General features: G+C 44.1%; 2 protein-coding genes and 1 long non-coding RNA gene across 4 annotated transcripts in view; 1 reads left to right on the forward strand and 2 right to left on the reverse strand.

Moving 5' to 3' along the window:
* Nucleotides 1-1,421, reverse strand: part of LOC119161152 (Gar1 ribonucleoprotein) — an 81,022-nt gene extending 79,601 nt beyond the window's left edge. Inside the window, exon 1 of the mRNA XM_075879848.1 lies at nt 960-1,421. Coding sequence (XP_075735963.1) covers nt 960-985 — 26 coding nt within the window. The 5' untranslated portion in view covers nt 986-1,421. The remainder of the gene's footprint in view (nt 1-959) is intronic.
* Nucleotides 1-27,335, reverse strand: part of LOC119161149 (cytochrome c oxidase assembly protein COX18, mitochondrial) — an 84,031-nt gene that overhangs the window by 30,377 nt on the left and 26,319 nt on the right. Inside the window, exon 5 of one of the 2 annotated variants that reach the window (XM_037413501.2) lies at nt 7,089-8,697. The exons of the other annotated variant lie outside the window; for it this stretch is intronic. Within the exon in view, the coding sequence (XP_037269398.1) occupies nt 8,512-8,697 (186 nt within the window). The 3' untranslated portion in view covers nt 7,089-8,511. Of the gene's footprint in view, nt 1-7,088; nt 8,698-27,335 lie in introns of those variants that run through there. 2 annotated transcript variants of the gene reach the window in all.
* Nucleotides 1,171-27,298, forward strand: LOC142776344 (uncharacterized). Its single transcript, XR_012887465.1, has 3 exons — nt 1,171-1,328; nt 4,466-4,567; nt 25,662-27,298. It is a non-coding gene; the product is annotated as an uncharacterized LOC142776344 (long non-coding RNA).

Consider the following 27,335-nt stretch of genomic DNA (forward strand, 5'->3'; position numbering starts at 1 on the left):
TTTATTAATCCTCCTAGGTGGCACAGGCACGGATATTAGCAACCCCTCCCTATTGCATTGCTTGCTTGAGGTTTTCGTCTTTTTTTTTGTCATAGTGTGCAGGTTACGCAAGCGTGTTATGCTCTTTTTTTTGTTATTATTTTCTGTCTGAATAAAAAATTCTGTTGTTGTCAGTGCTTGTGCTCTTCAGTCCTCTTCTGAGAGTTTTGGCCTTTCATGCTGTTTGAAACAAAAACCTTAACAAAGCGGCCCAACTCTCTCTTTTGTCTCACTTGTCTTACTAATCGTCAGGGATAGTCAAAATTCTTTTTTTTTTTTTAAGTTTTGCCATAGTGGACAGCTTTTCGAAACTTATGCATTTATTTTTCTTAGACTTTACCTTAGCTCTTCTTAGCAAAGACTGCAAGCAAATGGGCACTTCCCCTTCAGCAGTGGTGTGAGTTTGTTCATATTATACGGATACTAAAGAGCGAAACTATTTTTTGCGTATTAATATAGTATGATATCACAATCTCAAAAACACCACTTTTACCACGACACAACATTCAATAAGTGAGAAAAAGTGCAAAAAAAAAAATATGGGTGGCGACGCCACCTTGAGGTTCCTGCAACAAACACCGTGATGCAAGAAATTTTGAAGACATCTACTGGGTCCTTCGTAGCTTCCAATCGATAAAAATGAAGTACATTATAATCTGTGGGTGCCATAGACTTAGCACACGAAGTTGCAGAAAATTTCATTGAGCCAACACCACGCAACTACCAAAAATACATTTTGAAATTTCTTGCCTCACGTATGTATATTTTGACGAGAAATAAAAAAAAAACTCACATTTTTGCCGCAAAGGGGAGGCAGTGAACACAATGGCAACAAATAGGAAGGTCCCACGCAGAATAGAAAGCAGATCAAAACGTGCCCCACGTTTCTCACGCGCATATGACGCATGAAACGTACTCACAGGTACAGATGCGCACAAATAACCATCTCAGTTGTTACTTCACTGTGTCATAAAAGTGCGTGCTTCTCACAAACGAAGACTTCAATAATTGCAGTGACCTTCGTGCACCAAGCAACAACAACAGAATAGTTCCAAGTAAAGCCCGAGGCCAGCCAAGACGTACGATCCTCCCCGCGAGACAAGGGCACACGAGGAAGCCTCGCCTGTCTGCTCTAAGCGGGGCAAAGTATGCGTGGAAGATTAGAGCACGTGCGGTGGCCCGATGCGGTGGCCCGATGCGGCGGCCTGATGCGACGACGCGTGCTCATTTGCGCCATCTTGCTGGTAATGCTGAAAACACAAAAATCTCCCCAAGTCCCGTCAGCAGAGGTGAGTGATAGATATAAATAGCTTGCGGTTTGAACATTGAAGGGTGTGCTCCTCGATAGCTCAGTGGTTAACGCCTCGCATTCCGCAGAGATCCCAGGTTTGATTCTACGTGGCGAAGTCCTTTTCTGAATTTTTTTCTTTCTAGCGTTTTTCATATATATATATATATATATATATACGATGAGTGACGGCCGCATCAGTGGCAAAATCTAGCTGAGAGGGTCCATATAATTGCTATCGCAACAAAATGAAACTTCAGCCTTGATTTTCTCATCTAATAATGAACTTACGATAGTGAAACATGTGGCATTAGAGTTCTCGGAGTGCAGTTTGTCAACATAAACTAAGTCGTTGGTCTTCTTTCATACCTGCCGAGTTCAAGGGTTCTGAATCCGGGAGATTTTCGCAAGGGGGTGGGGGGTTACCCCCCCTTTTTTTTACCAAAAGAAAACAAAAAAAACAACATTGATCACAAAAACAAGAAGGGGTCTCAATTGCAAGTGCAAATATTGGCGTTGGTCTTATATTGGCTTGGAGTGGCTGAACACACGAAGGTAAGGTTTCCCAATAAGGTGATAGCTCCAAAGGGAGAGCGCAAATACTCCTGAAATTTCGCGTCATCAAAACAACTAGCAAAAATTATTTCTCTCAAAACAACTCGTGTACCTCTTGCTGGGACCCATGTGAACAGACCGGACAGCGCAGCTGGCTGCCGCGATAGCACGGGTCAAAGCTTTGCTCACAACTAGATTCCTTAGACAGAAATGCCAAAACACTTCTGGGTGATTCTATGTAAGATCGAACAAAGCATGGCTAATCGACCTCTTAAATTTCTTTCAGAATTTTGTATATTGTTGCCTGATCAGTGGAAAGAAGAGATGCGCAATTGGTGTTGCTGTAAAAAATTCGTTTGAGGCACAGTAAATCATTAATCATAGAGAAATGGAGTGCCACGCTTTTCTGCTCTGCTGCTTTTTTCAATATTTGGTGATGAATTGCACAAAACATATTAAATACACGTGCCTCAAATTTGTTTGGCTACATATAGACATGCTGGCACTTACGTTCAATTATTTTTCGATTGTCTGCATAGCGTAGATTTTTATAAAAATTCTCAAATTTTACCTCAAAATGTTTTTTTGCCTAGTTTGCAGGCCTTTATATCACAAAGCACGTATGGCAGAGCGGTGAAAATTCCTTATCGTTTTTTCGGCATGCTTATTTATAAAACTACAAAAGCTTATATTAATAGCACTTTTCAATAAAAAGATATAATTGCCCTAACTTCAAGAAAAGAGCATGCAAGAGAAACTTGTGACAACGATTAAAAAAAACCTATCTTTGATATTTTTTATACTTTCCCCACTTATTTTACTGCACATCAGCTTTCACAATCAATAAAAGCATGTTGCATTATGCGGTTTCGCTTGCAGTTGAGGCCTGTCAAAAAATGCCCTCGCTCAAGGATAGGCGATAGTATATCAGATCTTCTGCCGGCTAAGTATGGAATGCAGGCCTATACTTCAGTTTTTGAAAAGGCAAGCAGCACTGAAATAGCCATCGACTGCACTGAGGACGTCAATTTCGAAATGATTTAGTCATGGGAGTGGCCATGAGTGCGGAATTACCGAGCAAGCAAGTGCGCACAGTTCATGCTTCAATGTGAGGAGGGCCCGTCGAATAAGGCCTTTGTGCAAGACTGAGCACGATTTCTGGGTCTGAAGATTGTATGAAATTTGTGATTGCCTACGGCTTTTCCATTTGTCATGATATTGTATTGAGTAATTATGTCTCGCCGCTGGAAATTAGCAGTGATAAACACGGTAGTGAATGATTAGAAGTTGGTGTTGTATGCCTGGGGTTCATTGAGGCACTGCGACATCAAGCTCTGTTGACATCATTATCATCATCATCACTATCAGCCTGACTACGCTTACGTTCTATACCTAGAGGGCAGGAAGTCCGATCTACCGTTGTCTATCCTTGTGCAAGGGCATTTTTTTATGGGCCATAGCTACAAGCAAAACCATATAATGCAACATGTGTTTATTGATTGTGTAAGCTGATGTGCAGTAGAGTAAGTGGGGAAAGTATAAAAGTATCAAAAATGTTTTTTTTAATCATCGTCAGAAGTTTGCCTTGTAAGATCTTTTCTTAAAGTTAGCGCGAATGTATCTTTTTATTGAAAAGTGCTAATAATATAAGCTTAATAAGCTTTGGCAGTCTTATAAATAAGTATATTGAGAAAGCGATGCGGAATTTTCACCTCTTTGCCACAGGGGCTTTGTGAAATAAAGGCCTGCAAACTAGGCAGAAAAACATTTTTTAGGTCAAATTTGATAAATTTTGTAAAAAATATACACTACACAGGCAATCAAACTATAATTGAATGTAAGTACCAGTACGTCTAAATGTAGCCAAAGAAATTTGAGGCACATAGCTTTAATACATTTTGAGTAATTCATTGCCAAATTCGAAAAAAGCAGCAAAGCAGGTAAGCGTGAAATTCCAACTCTCCATCATTATTGATTAACTGTGCTTCGAAAAAAATTTTTAGATCAAAACACATTGTGGATCTCTTCTTTCCAATGATCAGGCAATAATATATAAAATTTTGAAAGGAATTGAAGAGGTTGACCAGCCATGCTTTTTCGATCTTACGTGCAATCACCCTTCTAGCCTTTTTCACGTCTTCACTAATCTGCCGCTGCATTAGCTGTGTGCCCTTGGAGCTCATAGATCACTTTCGTGTCACCGCGACCGCGGTTTTGTGTGCGGTAGTTGTGAGAAACGGTAGTTCCGTTTGCAATCCGCGTGCACTGGCAGTGCACATGCCTTCAAAACTAAGTAGTGTCATGGTATTTATAATCCCATGTGCCACGGTTTTGACCACAAACCTTTTGAAAAGCAGCATTGCGTTGATCCATTAGAAAAAATGTTTGGAACATTCGAATTTCGGCCCAATGAAGACAGTGCAATTTGGCTAGAGAATTTCATGAATTCGTATCTGCCGCGGTTTCGCATCACTGAGATTCTACTGTACGCTTAAATAAACACCTCCTAAATTCATTTATAATAAAATGCGGTGGGTTTGCAAAAAGCCTGGAAGGAATTGACCTGCCTTTTTGTCAATGCAGCCAGATCACGCAGAAAAATTGTGATTTCCGGGAGATCACTGTACAAGCGGAAGCAACGGTCGAAATGCGGGAGTCTCCTGGGCAATTTGGGAGAATTGGCAGGTATATTCTTTGGTGTCCCTTTATATGTGCAGTCTTGTTAGACTCCGCATATTACTGCGCCTGACTTGAAACACAATGTGCACATTTGTGCACATATCCTGAGTGAACAACTAATGCTCATTTAACCTAGCAGTGTTACATGTTACTGTACTGTACAGGATCACTTTGTCAAACACACTACCATGCTGGACATGCTATTTAATTTGCCTTGTTCCTTGAGGAAGCCAAAATGAAACACTTCTTCAAGTAACCATGGAATGAATTCCTTACGAAAGCTTATTGCCTCACGAATTTAATAGAGCATAAAATTTTAAGAATCCATCCAGTACGAGTGGAGTTACAAAAATTTGTTTCATGCTGCAATTGCATTCTCTCTCCTCTCGTCCCAACAAAAGCGCTGGAAGCTGATTAGGGGGGATGGCATGAGTAAAAAAAAAAAATATATGTCACGTGCGGGTTGTGACCTTGAGTACTTTTTTCTTTTTTTCCCCTTTGAATACACAGCTTTTTCAGTGTGATCGCGTGCGCGCTCGTGGAGAAGCCCCAGCCTCCCGCAGCGATCCCTGTAATGACTGAGTGCACCATGTTCAAATCAGCCAATGGTGCCTTCTACGAGCAATTTTTGAGATTCCTCCATCGTTTGTTGAGAAAAGAAAGCAATTTTTAGCCGACTTTGATAGTTTGTTGTGAACGGCAGGCTGCGTACTGCGCTATAATATTTGGCTTGTGTGTTCTCGGGAGCCTCTACTACAGATAGGCAGCGTTTTCTGACCATGCTCAAAAGGTGTTTTTTTTTAATAGAACATGACTAACGACAGAATAAAATATATTTATTGTATTAAACTATAACTAATCTAGAAATATAATATGAAGTGCCTTGGCATGAAGGCGTGTAAATCTGACACACATGCAGACAGTGTATTATTATTATTTGCCCATGAAGAAGGTATTTGAGGGTTGTTAGAAAAGTATCCGACCTTATCTTATTTTATTTTTTTGGAGCACCTGATAGATTTGAAACAAGCGTGCTTGCATCAGCCGACTTGGAACCTTTGTGCCCATGAGTGAATTTTTTCCCGCCTGCGAATAGCGTCAGTCACTGGGACGCAGCGTTTGAGTGAGGTAGTGTGCAATTCTCTCGTCAGTTTTTCATTGCAAGGGAGCGACCGGAGCAGCACTACTGTATCAAATTTTGCCAGAAATTGGGTGACACCCATGTGGAAACCATTGGGAAGATCAAGATGGCTTTTGGTGACAACGCTACGAGCCGTACACGGATTAAGGAGTGGTACAACCAGTTTAAGGACGGCCACACATTAGTGAAGAGCGAGCTATGCTTCGGTCCGCTATCAACATGCCGAAATGACCAAGTCATTGCCGAAGTGAACGCTGTGGTGATGCAGGACCGTCGCGTAACTATTGGAAAAATTGCGGAAGAGGTGGGCATCAGCCATTTCTCTGCATTATGGCTGAAGATGTGACCATGAAAAGAGTTGCAGCAAAATTCGCGTCGAAACTGCTCATGGTGGAGCAAAAGCAACTTCGTGTTGAAGTCTCACAGGACTTGCTGGATTTCACAAGCAGTGATCCTAACTTCATGAACACTATTATCACTGATGAAGAGTCTTGGGTGTATGGTTATGACCAGGAAACCAAATCCCAGTCGTCACAGTGAAAGGATCCCACGTCACCAAGACCAAAGAAGGCCTGCCAAGTGTGCATCAACGTCAAAGTGATGCTGAGTGTTTTCTATGACTCCCGCAGAGTGGTACACCACAAGTATGCACCACAGGGTCAAACAATGGCTAAAGAGTACTACAGAGATGTAATCCGTCACCTATGTGATGCTGTGCAGCGCAAGAGACCTGAGTTGTGGTCAATAGGAAACTGGTGCATCCATCACGACAATGCTCCTGCACAGTCTTCACACTTGGTTCAGGCTTTTTTGGAAAAAAAGTCAGGCTCCTGTAGTTCAACAGGCTCCTTAATTGTCCTGATATGGCCCCCCGCGACTTGTGGCTGTTTCCTAAACGGAAAAGGATGTCGAAAGGAGAGCAATTTCAGACAAGGGATTACATTATGGCTGCAATGGAAGCTCAGCTAAACTCTATTCTGAAAAAGGCCTTCTCAGAATGCTTCCAACAATAACAGCACCGCTGGAAGATGTGTGTTGAGTTCCAAGGGGACTACTTTGAGGGGAATTAGGTTTCTAACGCTCAAATTATGCCAGTTTTTTTTTCTTCTACCAAAGGGTGGGTACTTTTTGAACAGACCTCGTTTTTTCCATCTCAGCTTCAGTGTCACTACTGTCAATGTTCATAAAGCAAGCCATGAAGTGAAGTCAAGAAAGGTGTTGAACACAGTATAAATTGTGCTTTTGAAATAAAGCATACTTTTGTTTCAACCACATTAATCTGTGGTTAATTTGCTGGGAAGGTTCTCTACAAGTTTCTGCCAGTACTTCTATCTGGCAAATGGCATTCTGCCACAAGTCCATAATGTGGTAAATTGAATGTGCAAAAACCAAATAATAAATCATATTTATCCTTCTATCTATTCTAATACTATTAAAATAAATTGAAGGAGCAGCAAAATTATCAACAGACATAGAGCACTTTTTGAAAGTGACATATGCACATCAACACATTTCCATGAATTAAAAATTGTGGGCAACAACATAAATATCAATCAGTTTCTAGACGGTTAGGCTGGCTACTGGCATGGCTAGGGGCAGGGAGATTAAACCTCTACCCCCAAAATTTTTTAACTTCATATGTGCCCATTTACATGCACACATGCAAGTGCAGGCAAAAATATGCATGCACAGAGGGTGGTAAAACCCTCCCTCCCAAATTTTTGTTTAAACCACTGTGGCTGGCATTATAATCAAATTGACATAGCTATCAACAGATGCGTCGGCAATACCAATATATTTGGTCATGTAAATTTACCAGCACAAGCCCCCTCTAGTGAAAACAGCGCTAAACATGAAAAATCACAGTCCTCTCTCGCCTTGCTTTTTTTTCTTTGTAAAACATGTTTGTAGGCATTGGTCTTACAAAAAGAAAACGCATGCATATGTAGAAGATCGAAACGCTTCAACTAAACGTTATAAAGAGGACGTATTCCATAAGGTCACTTGAATCATAATGTGGCAGTGTTTTGTTCACTGGTCGGCACAACAATGAATGTAGCTCTAATGTGAAATCTTTCTAAGGTACTGGTTTCTTTATTTGTCTGACATGGCTTCCTTGCCCATGCTCTTTATGGGTGGGTTTTGTTTGCTTTCTCATGGGTATGGTGAGATAATGTCAGTCGAAAATACTTTCTCGTCCTGTCTCCTCCTTGTGTTGCCCCGCATGTACAAAGTTCATTATAAATATTCACCAACTAATCCAATTACTGTCCAACTCTCATACTTGACACCTTATGCAATTGTTACTTATTAGGAAAAGTGAAGTTTCTAAGTGACACTGTAATGATGCACAGAAAGGTTTAAAAACTATGGCTCACATGAAGAGGCAACTACCATAGTACACGTGTTTAGACACATGATGTGTCACTGAAAAACTTTAGAAAATGAGCAGAAAATAAGGTGTACATGAGACAATTATCTGCACTGCAAGTACTGCATGATATTTTGTTTTGGAACAATAAAGAATGTCTTGCTATACGATTCTTCATGAGTACGCCCGCTCTGCATTTTCGTTCCCATGATGCATGTAGACTTTTCACAATTACGCAACAACGTTGATGTTGAATTCGAGCAAGCTGTGACTCCGCGTACACGTCTCCCCCTCCCCCCTATTTTTATCCACTCCTTGCTCAAGAGCTAACCATAAAGGGACGGTGATGTTTAATATTACAGTAATATGTCCATTCGCTTTCTAAAATCGGCTCAAAATCGCTACAACAGCAACAAAACTAGAGCATGCCAAGGGGGATCAGGAGCCTGTTCTGAACGCAGCATTCAGTCGTTGGCGCAGACGATTGGCAACATCCTTGAAAGGTGTCTGGCTCTCAGATGCAGTGAGTGGAATCGAGCAGGCGCGTCGAAATCCTGGAGCTGCTATGAGCATGTTCTGGCCAAGGGCAAAGCTGCTTGAACAGAGCCAGTAGAGGGACACATTCTGAACACGGTAAAGAAAAGAAAAGCCACAAAAGACACCATAAATGTCGGCCATTCCCAGTCACAGGCATGTTACCATCAAAAAGTGACAGTGTTTTAGTTAAGAGTCACCTGCAGCACAAACTTAGCCCTATTAAATAGGTCTACATAACCCTATTACAGTTACTTTGACAAGCAGCATTGTAGTTTTCCTATTACTGTAAGAAAAGTCTTTGCAATGTCACCAACAATATTTATTTTATATGACAAAATTAAGACAGGCAGAAAACCCATTCTTCATGTGCAAGGAACACAAGTTCCATAAAAGAAGGCACAGTGAAACAAGGACCTAACACAACTTTCCCCATTTGAGATGAGCACAGCTTGTCCTTGTCGAATTGTCCCCAAACCGTATCGGATCAGTATTACCTGTTCAATCAACATAAAAGCTTTTCGACATTGTCAGAATGATGGGCATTGTCGCAATGAGGGAACTATTCTCAGAGTGCTGAAGACCAATGTTCTTGTTCCTGCTTTGTTATTTATTGTTAATTATTGGCAGGTAGCTGATACTTTCTCTAAAAGTAATTAAGACTTCATTAAGCTAGTCTGACTGCATCATTGCTTTGATTTCTTTTGTTGTTTAATTGTAAAAGCTTGCTTTTTATAAAGAAATATTCCATGTCAACGTAAAAAACACCATTTAAAAAGTTTCCTAAACATTAAAATGCTTAAGGGGTTAAACATAGGTTTTAAATCTATTTATTTATTTATACATACAGCGACCCTATTCAAGGCTATAGGAGGAATCGAACGTTATATAATACTAGGCAATTGAAAAAAAATGAGGCAAATAATGCAAACGGTAAAGCAAGTACACTTTTAACAAAAGCAAAAGTGAATTTTATTGCACGTTAGTAAGATGTTCATCAACTGCAACTATGTGTGTCATCTGTGTCAATTCATTATTTGCAAATCTTGGTATACCTCAATAAGTTGCTTCTCAGTGTTTTTATCGCAGAAATTCCTTCTCTTGCTGAAGATGCTGCCTTATTTGCTGGACAAACATTCAGCTGGTGCACTAGATGGAATGGATGAGCTACTCTATATAAAGAGTTGGAAATCATTGAACAGGGAATGTCACTGGAGACGGTCCAAAGATTCCTCTCTTTCTCTTTATAACTGGGGTTTTACTTTCCAAAACCATGATATTATTATGAGGGTGCCGTAGTAGAATGCTCCAGAAAATTCTGACCATCTGGTGTTCTGTAACGTGCACAGATATTCCAAAGAACATGGTCATCTAGCATTTCGTTGGCGTGAGAATGCAACTGCTGTGTCCGGGATTGAGTCTGCGACTTTTCGGTTTGTAGCCAAGCACCGTAACTGTTACATCACCACGGATCAATGACTCTCACACTCTAAGTCTCCATCTTCCTCTGAACATCGGTCTTATCTGGATTGCATAAAGGGATTTTTCACACTGAGGTACCATCGGCAACATGCTCAATAACCTCTTATAAAGTGAATGTGTACTAGAACAACGGAGTGCTCAGAGAGAGAGCTTCGAAAAGTGAAGCCAGAACCGGGTCAAGCCGCTTTTAGTGCGGTGATTTTCAGCTTGCAATGTGTCGTTGTTTTAAGAGTTGTGCACAGCTTCCCCAAAGTGGTGCAGAGATAGAATGCCTGTTTCACACTAGACCTTTTAACGCAGAGTGTAGTGTCGTCAATTTGCAACGTACCGAAAAACTTCGAGCAAGCAAGTCACGATAAGTGCACAGCCTTTGATGCTGGCTGCCAAGTACTCAATGGGATTGTAGCTTTCATCATGAAGAATATAGCGTCATCTTGTGCAAGGTACTTTATGCTAGAGCCAATTGTTTTGTTACTGATGGGGGAGAGTGCAAAGTGCAAGCAACAGTTCTCACTTTTTCATTCTTTATCACCTGGGTGACGTAAGTTTTATCTTCAATAATTTTATTTATTTGGTGTTTACACACCCAAGAGGTGACCCAAGAGGTGACCCAAGACACGCTATGTACTTCTGAAGTAGGTTTTTTTCTTGTAAGGTCCACGCTTCTGTGGCATATGGAGAATTTGCGACATACATAGGAGCACGCATTAAAGCTGCATTTTAGGTTAACTACAGAATAATTTCGACTATCCTATCCAATATGGATACGATAGTCGAGATGGAGTTCTATAGAGAGCTGTACAGTAGTCAAAAGGACCAGGATGATATTGCGAGTAACTATAATAGTCCAAGAAAGTTCGACATCCTACCAGTAACAACAGGGGAAGTAAGAAAATCTCTAGAAGGAATGCAAAGAGGGAAAGCCGCGGGTAAGGATAAAGTGAAAATGGACCTCTTGAAAGATGGCGGAGAAATTGTGTTCGGAAAATTAGGCACCTTATATACAAAGTGTCTCTTGACGGGAAGGGTACCAAAGTCTTGGAAGAACGCCAAGATCATCTTAATCTATAAGAAAAGAGACTTTTAGAACTTCAAAAATCACAGGCTGATGAGCTTACTCTCCGTTCTCTACAAACTATCTACAAAAATAATATCTAATACAATTAAGATGATATTAGAGTTCAATGAGCCAAAGAACCAAGCAGGATTTTGTACCAGCTACTCCACAATAGACCATATTCATACTATTATTCAGGTAATAGAGAAATGCGCTGAATACAACCAACCCCTACAAATAGGTTTCATAGATTACGACAAAGCGTTTGACTCAGTCGAGACATCAGCAGTAATGCAGGCACTATAGAATCGGGGCACCGAAGAACCCTACATAAACATACTGGAAGAAATCTACAGAGGATCCACAGCCACTATAGTTCTCCATAAAACAAGCGACAGAATCCCAATAAAGAAGGGTGTCAGACAGGGAGGCACTATCTCTCCCATGCTATTCACCACATGTTTACAGGAGGTATTCAGGACCCTAGACTGGGAAGAGTAAGGGATAAGAGGTAATGGAGAGTACCTTAGAAACCTGCGATTCGCTGATGACATTGCCTAAATGAGTAACTCAGGGGATGAATTGCAGTTCATGATTACTGAACTGGACACGGAAAGCAGAAAAGTAGGTCTGAAAATTAATATGCCCAAAACTAATGTGCAACAGTCTCGGCAGAAGGCAGCACTTTGAGATACGTGGAGAGACTCTGGAAGTTGTGAAGGAATATGTCTACTTAGGACAGGTAGTAACTGCAGATCTGAACCATGAGAGGGAAATAACTAGAAGAATAAGGATGGGGTGGATCACATTCAGCAAGCATTCCCAAATCATGAATGGTAATCTGCCCCTAACCCTCAAGAGAAAGGTATACAATAGCTGCATCTTGCCAGTACTTATCTACAGAGTAGAAACCTGGAGGCTTACAAAAAGGGTTTATCTTAAACTGAGGACGACACAGCGAGCAATGGAAAGGAGAATGATAGGTGTAACCTTAAGAGACAAGAAGAGAGCAGAGTGGGTCAAGGAACGAACCAGGGTTAAGGATATCACAGTTCAAATCAAGAAAAAGAAATGGACACGGGCCGGACACGTAGCACATAGGCAGGATAACTGGTGGTCATTAAGGGTTACTGACTAGATTCCCACAGAAGGCAAACGCATGAAGAGGGGACAGAAAGTTAGGTGGGCCGATGAGATTAAAAAGCTTGTGGGTATAACGTGACAACAGAAGGCACAAGACCGGGTTGATTGGCGGATCATGGGAGAGGACTTTGCTTTGCAGTGGACGTAGTCAGCTGATGATGATGATGATGATGATGATGATGATGATAATTTCAAGGTTGCTATTTGAAGTTGGAAAATGAAAACAATTTTTTATTTGTTAGGCAGTTTCATAATTCAGGTATTAAAAGATTAGAAGACCCGAGTCCGAGTTGCAACTATACATGGTTTTGATTTATATTGTAGCGTACACAAATCTTGAAGAAGTACGGCCACTAGCGTGGGTCCCGTCTTAGCGAGTCGCAGGGCACGCGTTAACCGTCGGCGTGGCGAGAACACAGTACTGCTCATGATCGCAATACTTTATTGTCCGCGGCAACACCAAAAATGCAGTACAGAGCTCGTTGCAATAGGGCCGGTGGGAAAGCAGATGGGCTTATCGACGCCCTGGGCGAGAAACACCACACAGGGTGCCGCAAGCATGCCTACGTAATAAATGTGATTCCCGAGGACACTGGGACAAAGGCGGTCGCGTCGGCTTCGGAGAGATATGGCTTGGCGTAGCCTGGCCACACACTAGGACATTGCACTGCTCTTCGGCCTAGCGTTCGGAAGGGGGGGGCGACAACAGGTAAGCGTTTGCCACAGGCACAAGGTGCTGTTGGCAGAGTCCAAACGAGCCCCAAACAAAGGAAGTCAATTGACGGAAAAGAAGAGTATAATTACCCCATGTTGTCTCCGAGAGGTTCTCTCTCACTCCCGACGCGCACGCGTGAAACGTCCTGAGAGACTGTGCACACGGCGCCACAGTTGACATCCGGTACCGGGAGGGGTTAAACGTCCCTCCCCACTCTCCCAGCGTGGCGGACAGCCGAGGAGGAGAGTCATGTTGGGAAATGAGAACGGAGAAAGAGGCGGCAAAGCCCGCGCAAAGGCAGCGGGCCAGCCTCGATTCCCACATCTCCTCTCTTAAGTTTTCCCTTTACCGGTCTGTAAAGGCAGCCGGACGTCACCCATGCAGTTAAAATGATACTGCTATGAGCAATAGCTAACCTCAGTCCAGCCCTGTAACTGCTGCTAGGAAATGATGAAAGAAGAAAAAACATTAATAATAAAACAAACCCATGACACAATAAGATTTTTGCCAAAGGGAGCACAGGAAAGTAAGGCTAGTGTTTGTGGTGCTAAGGCGGGATAGCGTCCACCGCGCGGAGGGGCGGAAGTGCATGACAATGTCCACTCAGTGCGACGTCAATGTGGGAGGTCAGAGGCACGGAAGGAGCGCACTGATGGCTCGTGGCTGCTCTTGATGATTGGTCAGCGTGTCTGACGAACAATGCTTCGGTGGTGGCTCGGAGGGCCCCGCATTTCTCGATGGATGACGGGGGAACGTCGCTGGGAAGCCGGGCCTCTCAGAGATCAGGGAGGCCGAACTGGAATTGCCTGCGAAGCGCCCTGGCGTTGGCCGGCAGCATACAGCTGCTGTCACCAGTCCACGCGCAGGAGCCAAGGTGGAAGGGGCAGCAGGGCTTCTCGGTGACTGCCGAGAGCAGAGCACAGCCGGACTGTCTGACATCAGTAGGTCAGCGCCCCCAGCATCTCTAGTGTCCATGTTGACGAGATGACACCACGACACGCACTCTCCATGAGCACGCAAGAGAAGCACCGCGCACGTACACATTTACAGAAGCACGCACACACCCACACACACACATCACCGATGGCTGGGCAGGCAAAGGCGCAAAGCGTCCTTCGTCCCTCTCTCCGGGCATAAGCTCAATGTTCAAGGTCACAAGTCCCTTCGCCAGTCGACGAAATACAGTACAAAGAGTGTTAGCAAAAACGACACTGAATATCTGGCCAAAGAAAATAATAACATAAAATACAAATGAACAATTGATATTAGACAAAAGAAACATAAAAGATAAAATATGCATGAATACTTAAAAAAAAGAAACACTGGCAGTAAACTGGGCAGGGTCGACTTTTTTACGAGAACAGGCCGTAAAGAAGCTAACTTATACTGAAGCTAGACAAACTGAAGGCCTTCAGTTGTGGCGAAGTCGGCCGTCCGGCACAAAATCACAAAGGTAACCGCTTCCTCAGGTTATACCGGTGCGGGGTCCGAATGTGGTCTGCTGCCTCGGGTGTGCCCATTGCTTGCAGGAAGTGTCACTGGGCGCTGGAACGAGCTCGTCAGATCGTGACAAAGGGCTTCAGGTCTGCGATGTGGGCACGGCTGAGTTTTCACAAAAGAGGATCTTTCAGCAAGTACGCGCCACGTACGCTCACTGACAATCGGCTCATAAGACCGGGCGGCTTGCCGACCCTTGGTTCCACCGTTTGTCACACGTGGCAGGCACGGAATAGCGATGAATGCCACGCTAGGTGCCGGGCCAGGTCACAATGTTGCTCAGTTTACGAAAACTTTCGAGTCACTCAGGTGACCGGCCATGAGTTCATCATGGGAGGATCACAACTGTGTGGCTCTCAGACTTTTTTTGGGCATAGGCACCTTAAACAGATCCTTCTCGCCAGTGGCTATATAATTCAGCAGGAGCCCATCATGGTCCAGTAAAATGAATCCGCCGGGGACTCAGCGGCACATGCTGTTTCCAGCCCCTTATTCGCGCCCGCTGCCGCACAAGCAGCGTAACGGCACTTTGCGTCTCTTCGAGATGGTCGTTATCGGCGCCCGCCGCAGAGGAAGCAGCGTATACGGCGCTCCGTCTTTCAGAGACTCGATACAGATCACCCTGCTGAGCCTTCAGTAGCTCTTCGCTGCCGAAAGCAATTCCCATTCTCCCAAAGGCCGACTCAGGATCGCGCCCACTCAGGACCACAGCAACCGCCGTATGCACGGCATCACGGGCTCAATATCGGCAGTGTGGCCTTCGGAAAGCTCCCCCGTTTGGCCGCTACGCGGTGCGCCGCTTACCCGAATAGCAGCCAAGGTCGTCCGCATGGGGTCTCCCCTTTCCGCCGCTGTTTCGCCCTCGACGCTTGCATGTGCGAAGTCACCGCGAGCGGCTGTTGCACCGGAATAAACACTATTAAAAAAAAAGGTAGTAGTGCTTACTAAGTTTGGTTTACTAACTGCTTGTCACATATGTTACTAACGGGTTAGTAAGTGAGGTTAGTAATGGGGAGGTTAGTAACCGTTACTACCTCCATTGTTACTAATGCAGTTAGTAATGTTACTAACATAGGTAGTAACGGTTGCTAACAAAATAAGTTCACTAGGCACGATCATTTTGGCTCACAAATTCCCCGTTTTATAACAGTCCTATTTGCGAACGTCAACATTCCGATATATCACTGAGAAATTACACACATTATGTCATAAATGAGAACAGCACGCATACACAAGTCCACGCGAGAAGTACAGTTCCTAAGCGGTTTCAAGAGTATTTATAGCCCTAACTTTGGGGAACGCAGCTGGTGCCGGTAGGCGGCTATGCTGTAGGATGTATAATTTAAGTAAGGCGTTCTTATTTGTACAACGTACAGTTTCTTTGGGTGAGCGAGTTAACGTAGTGTAGGACTTTTAATCAAGCATATTAAGAAAAAGAATTAGTTATGTCTATTTTGCTTAATATCCCCTCAACTAGCCCTAATATTCAAGACACAAGACTGGGTAGTAAGCTTGAACATATTGCCTCAATGAACTTGAATGCATCCCCGTGCTACTAAATAGATTATTAGATGCTCATAGTAATAATCTCTAAAGTTTGTTTAACAAGTTCATGAAACACGTGCATGACGAAAAGTTACTAACAGTGCGCAAAACTTTAAAACCATCGCAACCTTCAAGCATTTGCTAATGTGGGTAGTAAAAAGTTAGTACTAATGACCCAAGAAGGTTAGTAACAGCTACTGTTACTAACATTTTGCATGTGGTTACTAACTCTTTACTAACTTATTTTTAAGAGTGAAGGTCCTCGGCAGACAGCAGGCGCACAAGATAGCACGTCAGCTACCACGTCGGTTGTGTGTTCGCCACAAAAAGGGGTGAAGACACGGACGGGTGCCAAAGGGTGTCCGTTGACAGCCTCTTTGTGCAACGCGGCATCTGCCTAAAAAGGTCAGCGGACAAAAATGCCACAAAGCAGGCATGTTGCGACAAGCCCCAATCGCGCAAGTGAACTGACTCGCTAAGAGCAGTCAAAAGCTTAGAGCTTTTGATACAGCATAGGGTGCCAGTGTAGTGTACACGTGTCTTGAAGGAGTATGGCCACTAGCGTGGGTCCGGTCTTAGCGAGCCGCAGGGCACACGTCAACCATCACCGTGCGCGTGCGAAACGTTCTGAAAAACATGTGCATGCGCGTGCAAAATGTCCTGAGAGACTCCGCACAGGGCGCCGCAGTCGACATTCGCTACCGGGTGAGGGGTTAAATGTCATTCCCCGCTCTCCCAGCGCGGCAGACAAGGGAGGAGGGGAGGCATGTTGGGGCGTGAAAACAAAGAAAAAGGCGGCAAAGCCTGCACAAAGGTGGCAGGCTATCTTTGAATGTCACAATATTTAGTGTCACTTGTTTTAATATTGTTTTTAAAACTAGCTTTCATTGCTAAATAGTGCTACAGAAGTAAAGTGAAATGTACAAAAGTAACATGATATTCAAGAAAAGAGACAGTGAGCGTAATAAACTAATTTACAGCGTTACCACGTGAGATAACACAAAAACATTAAGAACTGTATGGACTCAGAGATTTTTCCGAATGCCTCTGTTCGATACACTGTTCGTTCTCAGTAACCAGCCACTGCTTCGTAGCAAAATAAAAACTGAAAGTACATAGCTGAGATTCTGTCAGTGGGAAACGGCCAAGGTTTCAACACTGCAAAAGCAGAGCCAGATCATAGCGTGCCACATTGAGCAATGAAATTCCTTTTCTGGAAGTTAAATTGAAAGCCGCTGGCTTGTGTGCTTACTGCACACTGTCTAACTGCATGCTTACTGCATGCTTTGCACTCTTGTTGGGTCCTGTGTGGTGATGCTACCAATATTTACGCTCACTGCCTAATTTCTAGGATTTTACTTGACATTTTGTGTTACAATGCCATGTGCTACGAACTACGGACATCAAGATCTGCAATATAAAATACCACGCTATAAAAGATTGTGAGGAATGACACAGACATTTATTTACGCATCCGGTTTCAAATAACATGTAAAATGATTTCTGTTACAATCTATAATAAATTATCAATAACTTTTTATACATAGTTTATACATTTTTGCACTGGTTTTTTACTATAGTGTTAAGCTTCATTATTTAGTGCATTTAGGTACATAATCTTGAGTGTTCAAACTATATGTTATTTTTATGAAGTGTTTTCATATTTCTAATCTTACATGAAGTGTTTTTTGTTGTATCATTTCATGAAGTGTTTGTATATGTTTTTATTCTCTGGAGGTACTTATATGATATGAAACTATAGTGCTCCGTTTGCATATAAAGGAGCACTGACATCACATTTACTCATGTCAAGATTTTTGCGTCATCTAGGAGCTATCGATCCCCTAGTAGCAATTCTTGACCTAAAATAAATCTTGGTGACGAATGAGTATCTGTAATATTGATTAATATATTCGCTATCAAACATGGTTCAAAATGGGTGGAAAGCTCACGAAATTGTAGGGCTGGCAGCGCTATCTCGTGACCATGTCGAGGCCGCTGCACAGCTGATGCTGCTTTCACAGGAAATGGTGATGTCATACTGGCGTTTTGTCTGCTAGTAGCGCACGTACAGTCAGTCCAGCTGTGTCTCTGAAGGCGTAGACATGCCTCTGTCGCCAACATCATCATACTCGTTGTCGTCCACGTCAACATCGGCAAGTGACGATGATAGCGACCTGGAATTGGGTATTTTCGCGATTCGCGAAGATCCTTGCTTAACAAGCTCAGCGTTAAATGCAATGTATTCATCAGTCTCGGCCGTACTGTTGGAGTTCAGGAACTCCATCTACGCACTTGATGTCGCGGATGTTTGGCGAGTGAATCGCTGCTTTCAGCTGCAGCAGGGCACACGGTAGGAATAGCCCTGGCCCCAAGAAGAGGCCTCGTACTGCCAGTGAAACCCAACTGGTTCGCCAACACAGGATTTACCCTGTAGCAGCTCGCCACACAGTGAAGAGAGCAAATGCGGCTGTTCTTCACAGGTGTCCAGTCCCTCTGTCCGACGGCGCGTACGAAGTCAAGCCACTGGCTGCGTTGAGGTTCGTAGCTTAGAAAGGCATGAAATGCCACACACTTTCCGCTTTTTCTGCGCCTCGACGTGCAGGTTTTCACTACGCAGCGGTTCCTCGACATTCTAGCACGTATTGTCGCTCTGAATGATCGTACTCACACGCAGTGGAGCACAACGCAAATCAGTCAATGCGACACGATGAGTTGCACTCACGCTTCAACACAGCAAGAAGAGCCACTGTGAGAGCATGGCTAGGAGTCTGCTCCAAACACACTCAGAGATTGTTGACGTCATCAGTACTAGCGTATTGTCACTCAGGATGGTATTTGTGGAATGTATCACACCAAACACGTAGCACTCGTGTCGATGTCGCAGGGCACTGTATTTTTTGCTTTTTCTCCCTAGCTTTTCTACGCTATTTGACATCGAAATAAAATAACTTTGACGCGATGAATGCCATTTAAATTTGGCCAAGAAGACCTATGCATACCAAGTGATGGAATGATAGGCATATCTCAATCTTAAAATTTGATGTCAGTGCTCCTTTAAAGTTATGTACATGCTGATGCTTTATTGTTGTACATGCATTCAAAACGATGTGTATGCATGCTGTATGCTCAAAGGAGTAAGAGCCTCTAGGCCACATGGCTTTTACTTCTTGCTCCTCTTCTTGTAAAATGAAAGAAATAACAAAGTTAGAACTTTTCATGGCAATGTGTAGCAACTGAAGCTAGCTTTAAGAAAATAGAAAAATAAAAAACCAATACAGCTGTAAGAAGCAACAACAAAAATAAAAACCCGCCATCTAGAAACTCAATTTGGGCTCTCTTTACTGGGAACCAGGCAGCCTACCTCCGTGCAACAATGACAGAGTTGCACACGTCCTAAATGTCGACACATTGCAAGTTAGAAAATACAGCACCATAAATGACTTTGCCATTTTCTTGGCTTCACTTTCTGTGCACTAATGCAGCGGCCACTTCCAGCACTCCCTCTGTTCTAGTACACTCTACCTCTAGAGTCTACAAATGACCCCAGAGATGACCCGAGTGGCATCAACAGTAGCTAAATGACCGTCACTTATTCCTTCTGGGGCAATAAAAAAAAGAAATCATCTTCATTGTCCTCTTCACTTATTCTGTTTTTGCTGTAACTCTGACAGAGTGTCTTATGCAAAAAGTAACAGCGATAAATTTACAAGTTATTAAAACAAAAAAGAAAAAAAAATAGAATTTATTAATAAAACTAAAAAGGCACCCAAAGAAGTAACTGACCAGCAGCAATGCATAAGGCATTCATAATTATTTATGGCCTAATGCTGTCTCCCCCCCCACCCTCCTTTTCCTTCTTCTCTGGTCTGTGTCCCAAAGTATGGATGCAGTTTCAAAGGCAGAGATATTGGTCTATGCAGAGAGCTGAGAGGAAGCATGTACTGGTGGCACCAAGGGCGTAGCCATAAATTTTTTTCGGGAGGGGTTCACACCGACCCAAATGGTGGGGGGGGGGGGGGGGACACAGGCATCAGCTTTCCACCGGAGGTCATTTGAACAGATTGTGTACATGTATATCAAAGTCATGAGACTCCCACCCCCCTCTTCCCATGCATTTGCTTGTGAAGAGAGTAAGTAACGTAACCATAGTAAAATACCGGTAATTATCTGATTGATCTGTGTAGTATAGCGTCCCAAAACCACTTTATGATTAAGAGAGATGCAGTAGTGGAGGGCTCTGGAAATTTCGACCATCTGGTGCTCTTCAACATGCACACAAATCTGAGCACACGGGTTTACAGCATTTTCGCCTCCATCAAAAATGCAGCCCCAGCAGCTGGGATTCGATCTCGCGACCTGCAGGTGAGCAGCAGAGTACCTTTGCCACTATACCACCGCGGCGGGTGTAAACGACAGGTAGAGTGACCGTTTGGAGCGATGGCCTCTCGTCGCACCATTGAATGGACTAGTCTTTCAAAACGCATCATTGCAATGACCCGTCCAATTGAAGAAGACATAGTTAATCGTTAATCATTGTTAAGCACACATGGCATAGTCCTCATCATGGCAAAGTGCGTTTCACAAGTCGAGGACGGTTCCGTTCACAACGTGAAATGACAGGTATACGCAGCATGTTTTTGTACATTCATAATTACATTTTGTTTTTCTTTAGTTAGCTGAGCGAATAATTACTTACTGTCAAAGTTTGTGACTACATGCCTATGGGAATGATATTTGTGTTAAGCTCTATATGTCAAGCAGCCCTGAAGCAGTGATAGCTTTTAGTCAACATTTTTTGCTTTACTGCACACATCAAGCATACTTGCGATACACAATAAGCCATTTATTTGTAAGTTATGCTGCAGGTTAGCAACATGATTTTGCGTGCGTTATTTTTTGGGCAACCTTTCTCACAACCTTGGTTGACATTACAGTTGCACTGTGACTTTTGATAGAAATGAGGTACTCCAATTTTAGAGGTTTTATCATGCAATCTGCAAGGGCAAGGTAAAGATTGTCGAGAAATGTTGTTGGTCTCAATCGAAAATGCACCTGGGATAAGAATATAGCTACACACATGGAAATGTCTTGCTCGCTGGGTATTCACACTAGAAGACATAAATATGGTACGTGCCAAAACGCGCAATGTTCTCGTATTACTTATATATATTTTTTTATAGCTTTTGTCACTCTGCTCCCTGAAATGATAGCATTGCGGCAAGGTGTCTTCCGTTGTTTGCAAGCGTGCAGTCGTCATTTCCCTTTATATCAACAGATTCAGAACTGTACATATATTTCACTGCACAGCAGATATGCCACTGTTCTAACTGGTATCTGCAATCATGTTTACAGCAGTTATGCTTGGGCGAAAAGAAGCAGCGTTGTGCCACGCAAAATCACGAGTGATCAGTTCACTAGTGATAAAGAAATGAACTCCGGTCTTCTTCAGAGCATAGTGCACCATAATCAATTTCTCAGAACGCTTGAAATCCAACAAAAACTGCCAGCGCATGCAACACGAGTTTACTTACAATGTACTATGCACCATACGTGCCTGTAGGTGGTCTGCTTAGGCATTTTGATGTGAGTGGCTAGAACATCACTGCTGGCATCAAAACCTTCGCGTTCATTCACGTTTGTGGTATGGCATCACAACGCAACAGAACCTATACCAGCCTTCTGCAGGGGCGCACTCACAAATGCAAGACATTTACCGCAAAGACTAAGATACTGGGCAAGGGCAATTTCACCAGCACCTGAATGGAAGCGGAGGAAATGTATACCCGCGAATCTTCTCACCAGGGGAGGGGAGAGAAACGAGTGATTTCAGACGAGAAAGCACGTAATTCCCTACGAACATAGAAAAAATGAACGTGCAGAGAGCGGTGCAAGTTTTTTCTCCTCCCGTGACAGCTGTAATAAAGGTCTTGCAAGAGCAGGCGGGCCACACGTGCGGCACAAGTTTCGCGGGTGTCGAACCGGAGGTGCAATTTATGGACATCGTGCACCGCTGGTTCGTGCTCATGGATGTGAGTAATTGTACCCAGCACATACATCAGAACAATGCTGACTGCAAGCAAATCGAATCTGCAGGCGACGAACAGCTAATCTGGCTAAAGACAAGCTTCCTCAACTACCTGGGCGATCTCAAAAGTCAGTGCCTGGCGAAGAACTTCCTAACCAAAGAGACTTATGAGGGTCTTATCATGACAACTCATTCGAACGTTGAGTGCATTAAATATCTTCTCGAAGAGATGTCTTTTCCCTTCGTTTTGACAAGGAAAATGTCATCAAACCCAATCGAGTCATTCTTTGGCTCTCTGAGGAAATCAGCAGGATCAAATGATCAAACGGACGTCCGCGCCGTGCTCACAGGCATTGAGAAAACCCCAAAGACCAGTGTCGCATCGGCGTCCAGTACAAGCAACATAATGGCACCAGAAGAGAGTGATTGGTTGTCAACACTAACGCAACAGAAAAAAACAAGAGAGCAAACCAGCGATGAATTCCCTGTAGATGCACATAGAGCAACTAAACCAAGATAGGCCTCTACTTCCCACTCCAGATGTGGCCGCATTGGCTATGATTGGTGGCTAACTAGCAAGATCCGTACGAGAAAATTTCGAATGTGAGGAGTGCTTCGTGCTCTTAACAAAGCCAAACGCCTCGAAACCATCGGACTCGTTCATTAAGCACCAAAAGCGCAGTGGACTTCTGTATCCATCTGCACAACTTCTAAATGTTCTCTGCACACTACAGAAGTTTGTCGAAGTTCTTCTAGCGAGAAGAAGGCGTATGCATCACCCTCTAAAGGAGGCTGTGAACAATGCTGACGAGATACTCCGCGAGCACAAAGCTTTGATGTGTTCGAATCCAGGGCACCAAGAAAATTTGCTCAAACTGCTGCTTACAAAGTTCTTTCACCTAATACTCACCGATTTCACCCTGAAAGCAACCAACAAACAAGATGTCGCCAAAGTTTTTGAAATAAAGCCACTCTCACGGAAGACCTTGAAACTGTGAGCTTGATCTCACTGCTGTGGGCCTAAGTGAAATGTCCATTTGTCACGATATGTCTCATGTTGCTTGCTTTCAATGTACTGTGGGGATAGCAAAAAAACGCGAACAGTGCTACAGCTACATTCTCTGCTGTTTCGCACTTCATTTCCAAGTGGTTGTAGACTGCATGACAAAAAATTGGCCCCGTATCTGCATGTAATCTGCAAATGTCGTCGAAAGACGATAGCCCTGTGTGTGGAGAGAGTGAACAAAACAATTATTTGATGTTCTGCGCAAGAAAATCGGTGAATGGTATTCCGGAGGTGCTCGTTAGAGTGCCTCGAGCATGCAGCGGAGGCGAACGAGCGCATCAAGTCATATCACACATGAGACATGAGCGCCATCTGGCAGTTTCATTTGGAAAACAAAGCACGTAGCCCTGAGACGGGCGTGCGCGCCAGTCTCAAAGATGGTAAGGTATAGAACGCAAGGCGACGAGTAGGTGCCACCACCATGTCATCTTAGCAAAGCGTTGGAAACACTCGCTTCTTCGTGTAAGCGTTGCATGGTCAGCGAAACGTGATAAGCGCTACGGTCCTTAGTATTACTTATGTATGCCTTTTCTAGTAAAAGACGAACATGCAGAATATATACGGGTTGTTAAGGTGCCTCAGATATGCGCAATAATTGCTTTTTAATTGACAATCACACACGTATGAACGCTGATTTTTGAGCAACATTGGTGGTCGTTGAGGATGGGGTCGGCCGTTTGGGGTATCGGCTGGTGCTGTTTAGAGTACCCAGTTTGCGGTAACAGTGAATAAACAGACAAATGTACAGACAGATAGACAGACAGACAGACAGACCAAAGTTTTTGCGTCGAAGGTCCCCAAGAAAGATTATCGTCTTTAATAACTATTCTAGCGTCTTTTTATTCCATTAAGGGTCACAGCGGGATGGAAACATCGCGCTGCACTGTTTGCATTTCTTCTCATCACCCCTGCACATCATGAACAAGCATCAATGCAACCTGGGCATTTATTTTACAGTTGCACCTCTAATGTGAATGCAAGTTTCTCTCCACAAGCATGCGCACAACAGCGTAGTTGCGTCGTGTGCTCTGAGACTGGGTATTGGGTGGCAGCTCGGAGTAGTAGCGAGCACTTGAACTAGAAGGCACGGGCGGAGCGCCTTGCTCCGCTCGCCACTCGGCGGACATGAAAAAAATATAGGAGGCTATGACATTACATACTGCTGAGAGAACGGGACATTAGTAAACTTTAAAAACTGATTACTAAAATTACTGGACTTTTTCTTCATCACTCTTTCAAAGCACAGGCCACTTTCTGCAAGAACACCCCACTCTGACCCCTTCCTTAAAAATGGGAAAAATACGCTTGTAGCCCGGGAGCGGTGAAATAAGGTCTACCCGGAATATTTTTCCCCATAACACCTGCAAAAGTCAGAGTAAAAAGAAAAAGAAAACATGTACCGTGGCCAAAAAGTTGATATAATATCGAAAAATCACATGTTTACCCCAAATCGCTTATCTGAATCAGCCCCTGTGGGTGCGATCAAGTTAGAATACTCACAAATTGGCCTCCACGATTGCATAATCAACGGCACAGCACACACATCCATATCACACAAGGCACCCAATATCCCGAGAACTGCGCCCCTCTTCTTGATTCATAGAGCCAATATAAATTCCAAGTAGGCCCATAAATGTATTTAGTATAATTTAGTGTAATCAGTGCAGAAAGCATCACCACTCCATGAGCGGCCAAAACAAACACACGAAAGAAGGAACAGAACTTTCAACACGAACGACGCTCCGGCAGCTGTACGATAGCTTGAATGCAGTTGCAAATACACCTTGCACACACTAAAAACGGATGCAAGCAGCAGTGCAACAGTGCATGCCACACGGTTGTCTTGCGGAAGCAGCATAGTGAAGCAGGCGACATACGGCTTGAAGTAGCCGCCATGTTAGCTGTTCTCTTTTTGTCAACTTGCGACCACTTGAGACACAAAAGACAATACCGCACCAGTCCTGCTCTGCGGTGACTAACATCTCATGCATCAAGCCAGGTTCAACGTCTCAGATTAGTTCCCAACGAGCTCCCAGCGGTCACAATTTATGTTGTCATTGGCCACAGGTGCGTAGCCGATAGAGTGACGTCGTGACCTCCTCCTCTTATTTTCTCCTTTGCGTGCAAGCGAAGAGGAAGCAGAAGAGAAGGGCAAAGCTTATTTGTAGAGTGATACTCTCCTCTCCTCTTTTCCTCCTGCGGAATACTAACTGAACATGCCGTGAGTGAGCAGTAATGCCCTCTCAACTGTGTTCTCCTGCATCGGTTGGGCGCACGACAGGCACTCTCTTTTTGGCTTCCGCTGACGGGCAATAGCTTTCTGTAGTAGCGTGTTAATTGTTTAGCTATCCTGGGTCAGCCATGCGCCCTAGCGTTGTAGAAGATTTTGAAAAATGGTAATATCAACACCCAGAATACTGAAGGTAACCTTTCTAGGCAGTATGGTTCTGTGTTTAAGCCGCACGAATGAAGCATACATATGTAAATTAACTGAGGCACATATATCATCCCAAAACCGCAGGCAAACCACCACTGAAGATAGCCGTGGCATCAGAAGACAGCTCCACTACGCTCCAGTGTAATGAGATGAAATGACGTCAACTTCCTCCAGAGATGCATGTAAGATCTACTGAGAAATATTTACCCCGAACTTCACCTCAACCGCCAGAAACAAGGAGTCAAAAGCTACAGTGCACCTATAGCCGAGAAGTAGTTCATTGAGTGGACGACGGCGTCTACACCATCATATATTGCTATAACTTTGCAGTTGTTGGAAATGAGAGCTAGATTGTTTTTAGGAGCAGTACTCATGGAGTTTTGGTTTTCATGTTGCTTTCTTTATAGCTTGTCTGATTGTTCCCGCTGATTATTGCATCAAAACCAGTAAAGTTAACAGCCTATTTAGCAATAGTGCGATGATATTTATTCAAACAGAGGAGTCGCAGCGAGGTCGCGACGGAAAATGGGCGTACGGCAAGTCTGGCGAAGGCAGCACAGGTTCTCGCGCAATCAGAGCACGGGGTTTTTCGTTCTGTTTGGAAGGCGCATACATGTTAGTGCGTATGCTCCACTGCAATACCCACGGGGTGAAGAGTAGCCATTTTGGCGACTCAGGGAGTAGGCACAATGAGGGGGTTTTAGTAGGGCTTGAGACGGTCGACGTGCACGGTCTCGCGTCCTTGACGGCGCAAATCTGGTGATTGTGTTAGGGGCTCGATGATGTAATTCACCGGCGAGGTTGCGTCAATGACACGGTATGGACCATGGTACCGGGCGAGAAGCCTAGAAGAAAGGCCAGGAACGTGCGGGGGCACCCAAAGCCACACAAGGGAGCCAGTACGAAACGCGGGCGCTATGTGATGAACGTCGTCATGTCGGGTTTTCTGTAGACCTTGAGCCTCACTTGTCATAGACCGAGCCAACTGACAGCAGTCTTCAGCGTATCTGGCGACTTCGGATAGCGGGGAGCACTCCGATGCATCAGGGCGGTACGGGAGTATAGTGTCAAGTGGGTGGGATGGTTTGTGGCCGTACAACAGAAAGAATGGGGAAAACCCGGTAGTCGCTTGCGTCGCGGTGTTGTAAGCGAAGGTAACAAAAGGCAATACAGCGTCCCAGTTAGTGTGGTCGGAGGAGGTGTACATCCTCAGCATGTCGCCGAGTGTGCGGTTGATTGATTGATTTGTGGGGTTTAACGTCCCAAAACCACCATATGATTATGAGAGACGCCGTAGTGGAGGGCTCCGGAAATTTTGACCACCTGGGGTTCTTTAACGTGCACCCAAATCTGAGCACACGGGCCTCGACATTTCCGCCTCCATCGGAAATGCAGCCGCCGCAGCCGGGATTTGAACCCGCGACCTGCGGGTCAGCAGCCGAGTACCTTAGCCACTAGACCACCGCGGCGGGGCGCCGAGTGTGCGGTTGAACCGTTCAGTGAGATCATTCGTCTGTGAATGGTATGCGGTAGATTTCCGGTGGATGATATTGCATTCAGCGAGAATAGCTTGGATGACCTCCGACAGGAACACTCGACCCCTATCACTGAGTAATTCCCGTGGAGCCCCAAGGCGGAGAACGAAGCTGCGCAGAATGAAAAGTGCAACTTCGTGGGCGGTCGCTGCCGGTAGAGTTGCAGTCTCAGCGTAGCGTGTCAGATGATCGACGCCGACAATAATTCACCGGTTTCCAGAGC

Source organism: Rhipicephalus microplus, chromosome X, assembly GCF_043290135.1.
Source record: "Rhipicephalus microplus isolate Deutch F79 chromosome X, USDA_Rmic, whole genome shotgun sequence".
In the NCBI taxonomy this organism is placed as follows: domain Eukaryota; kingdom Metazoa; phylum Arthropoda; class Arachnida; order Ixodida; family Ixodidae; genus Rhipicephalus; species Rhipicephalus microplus.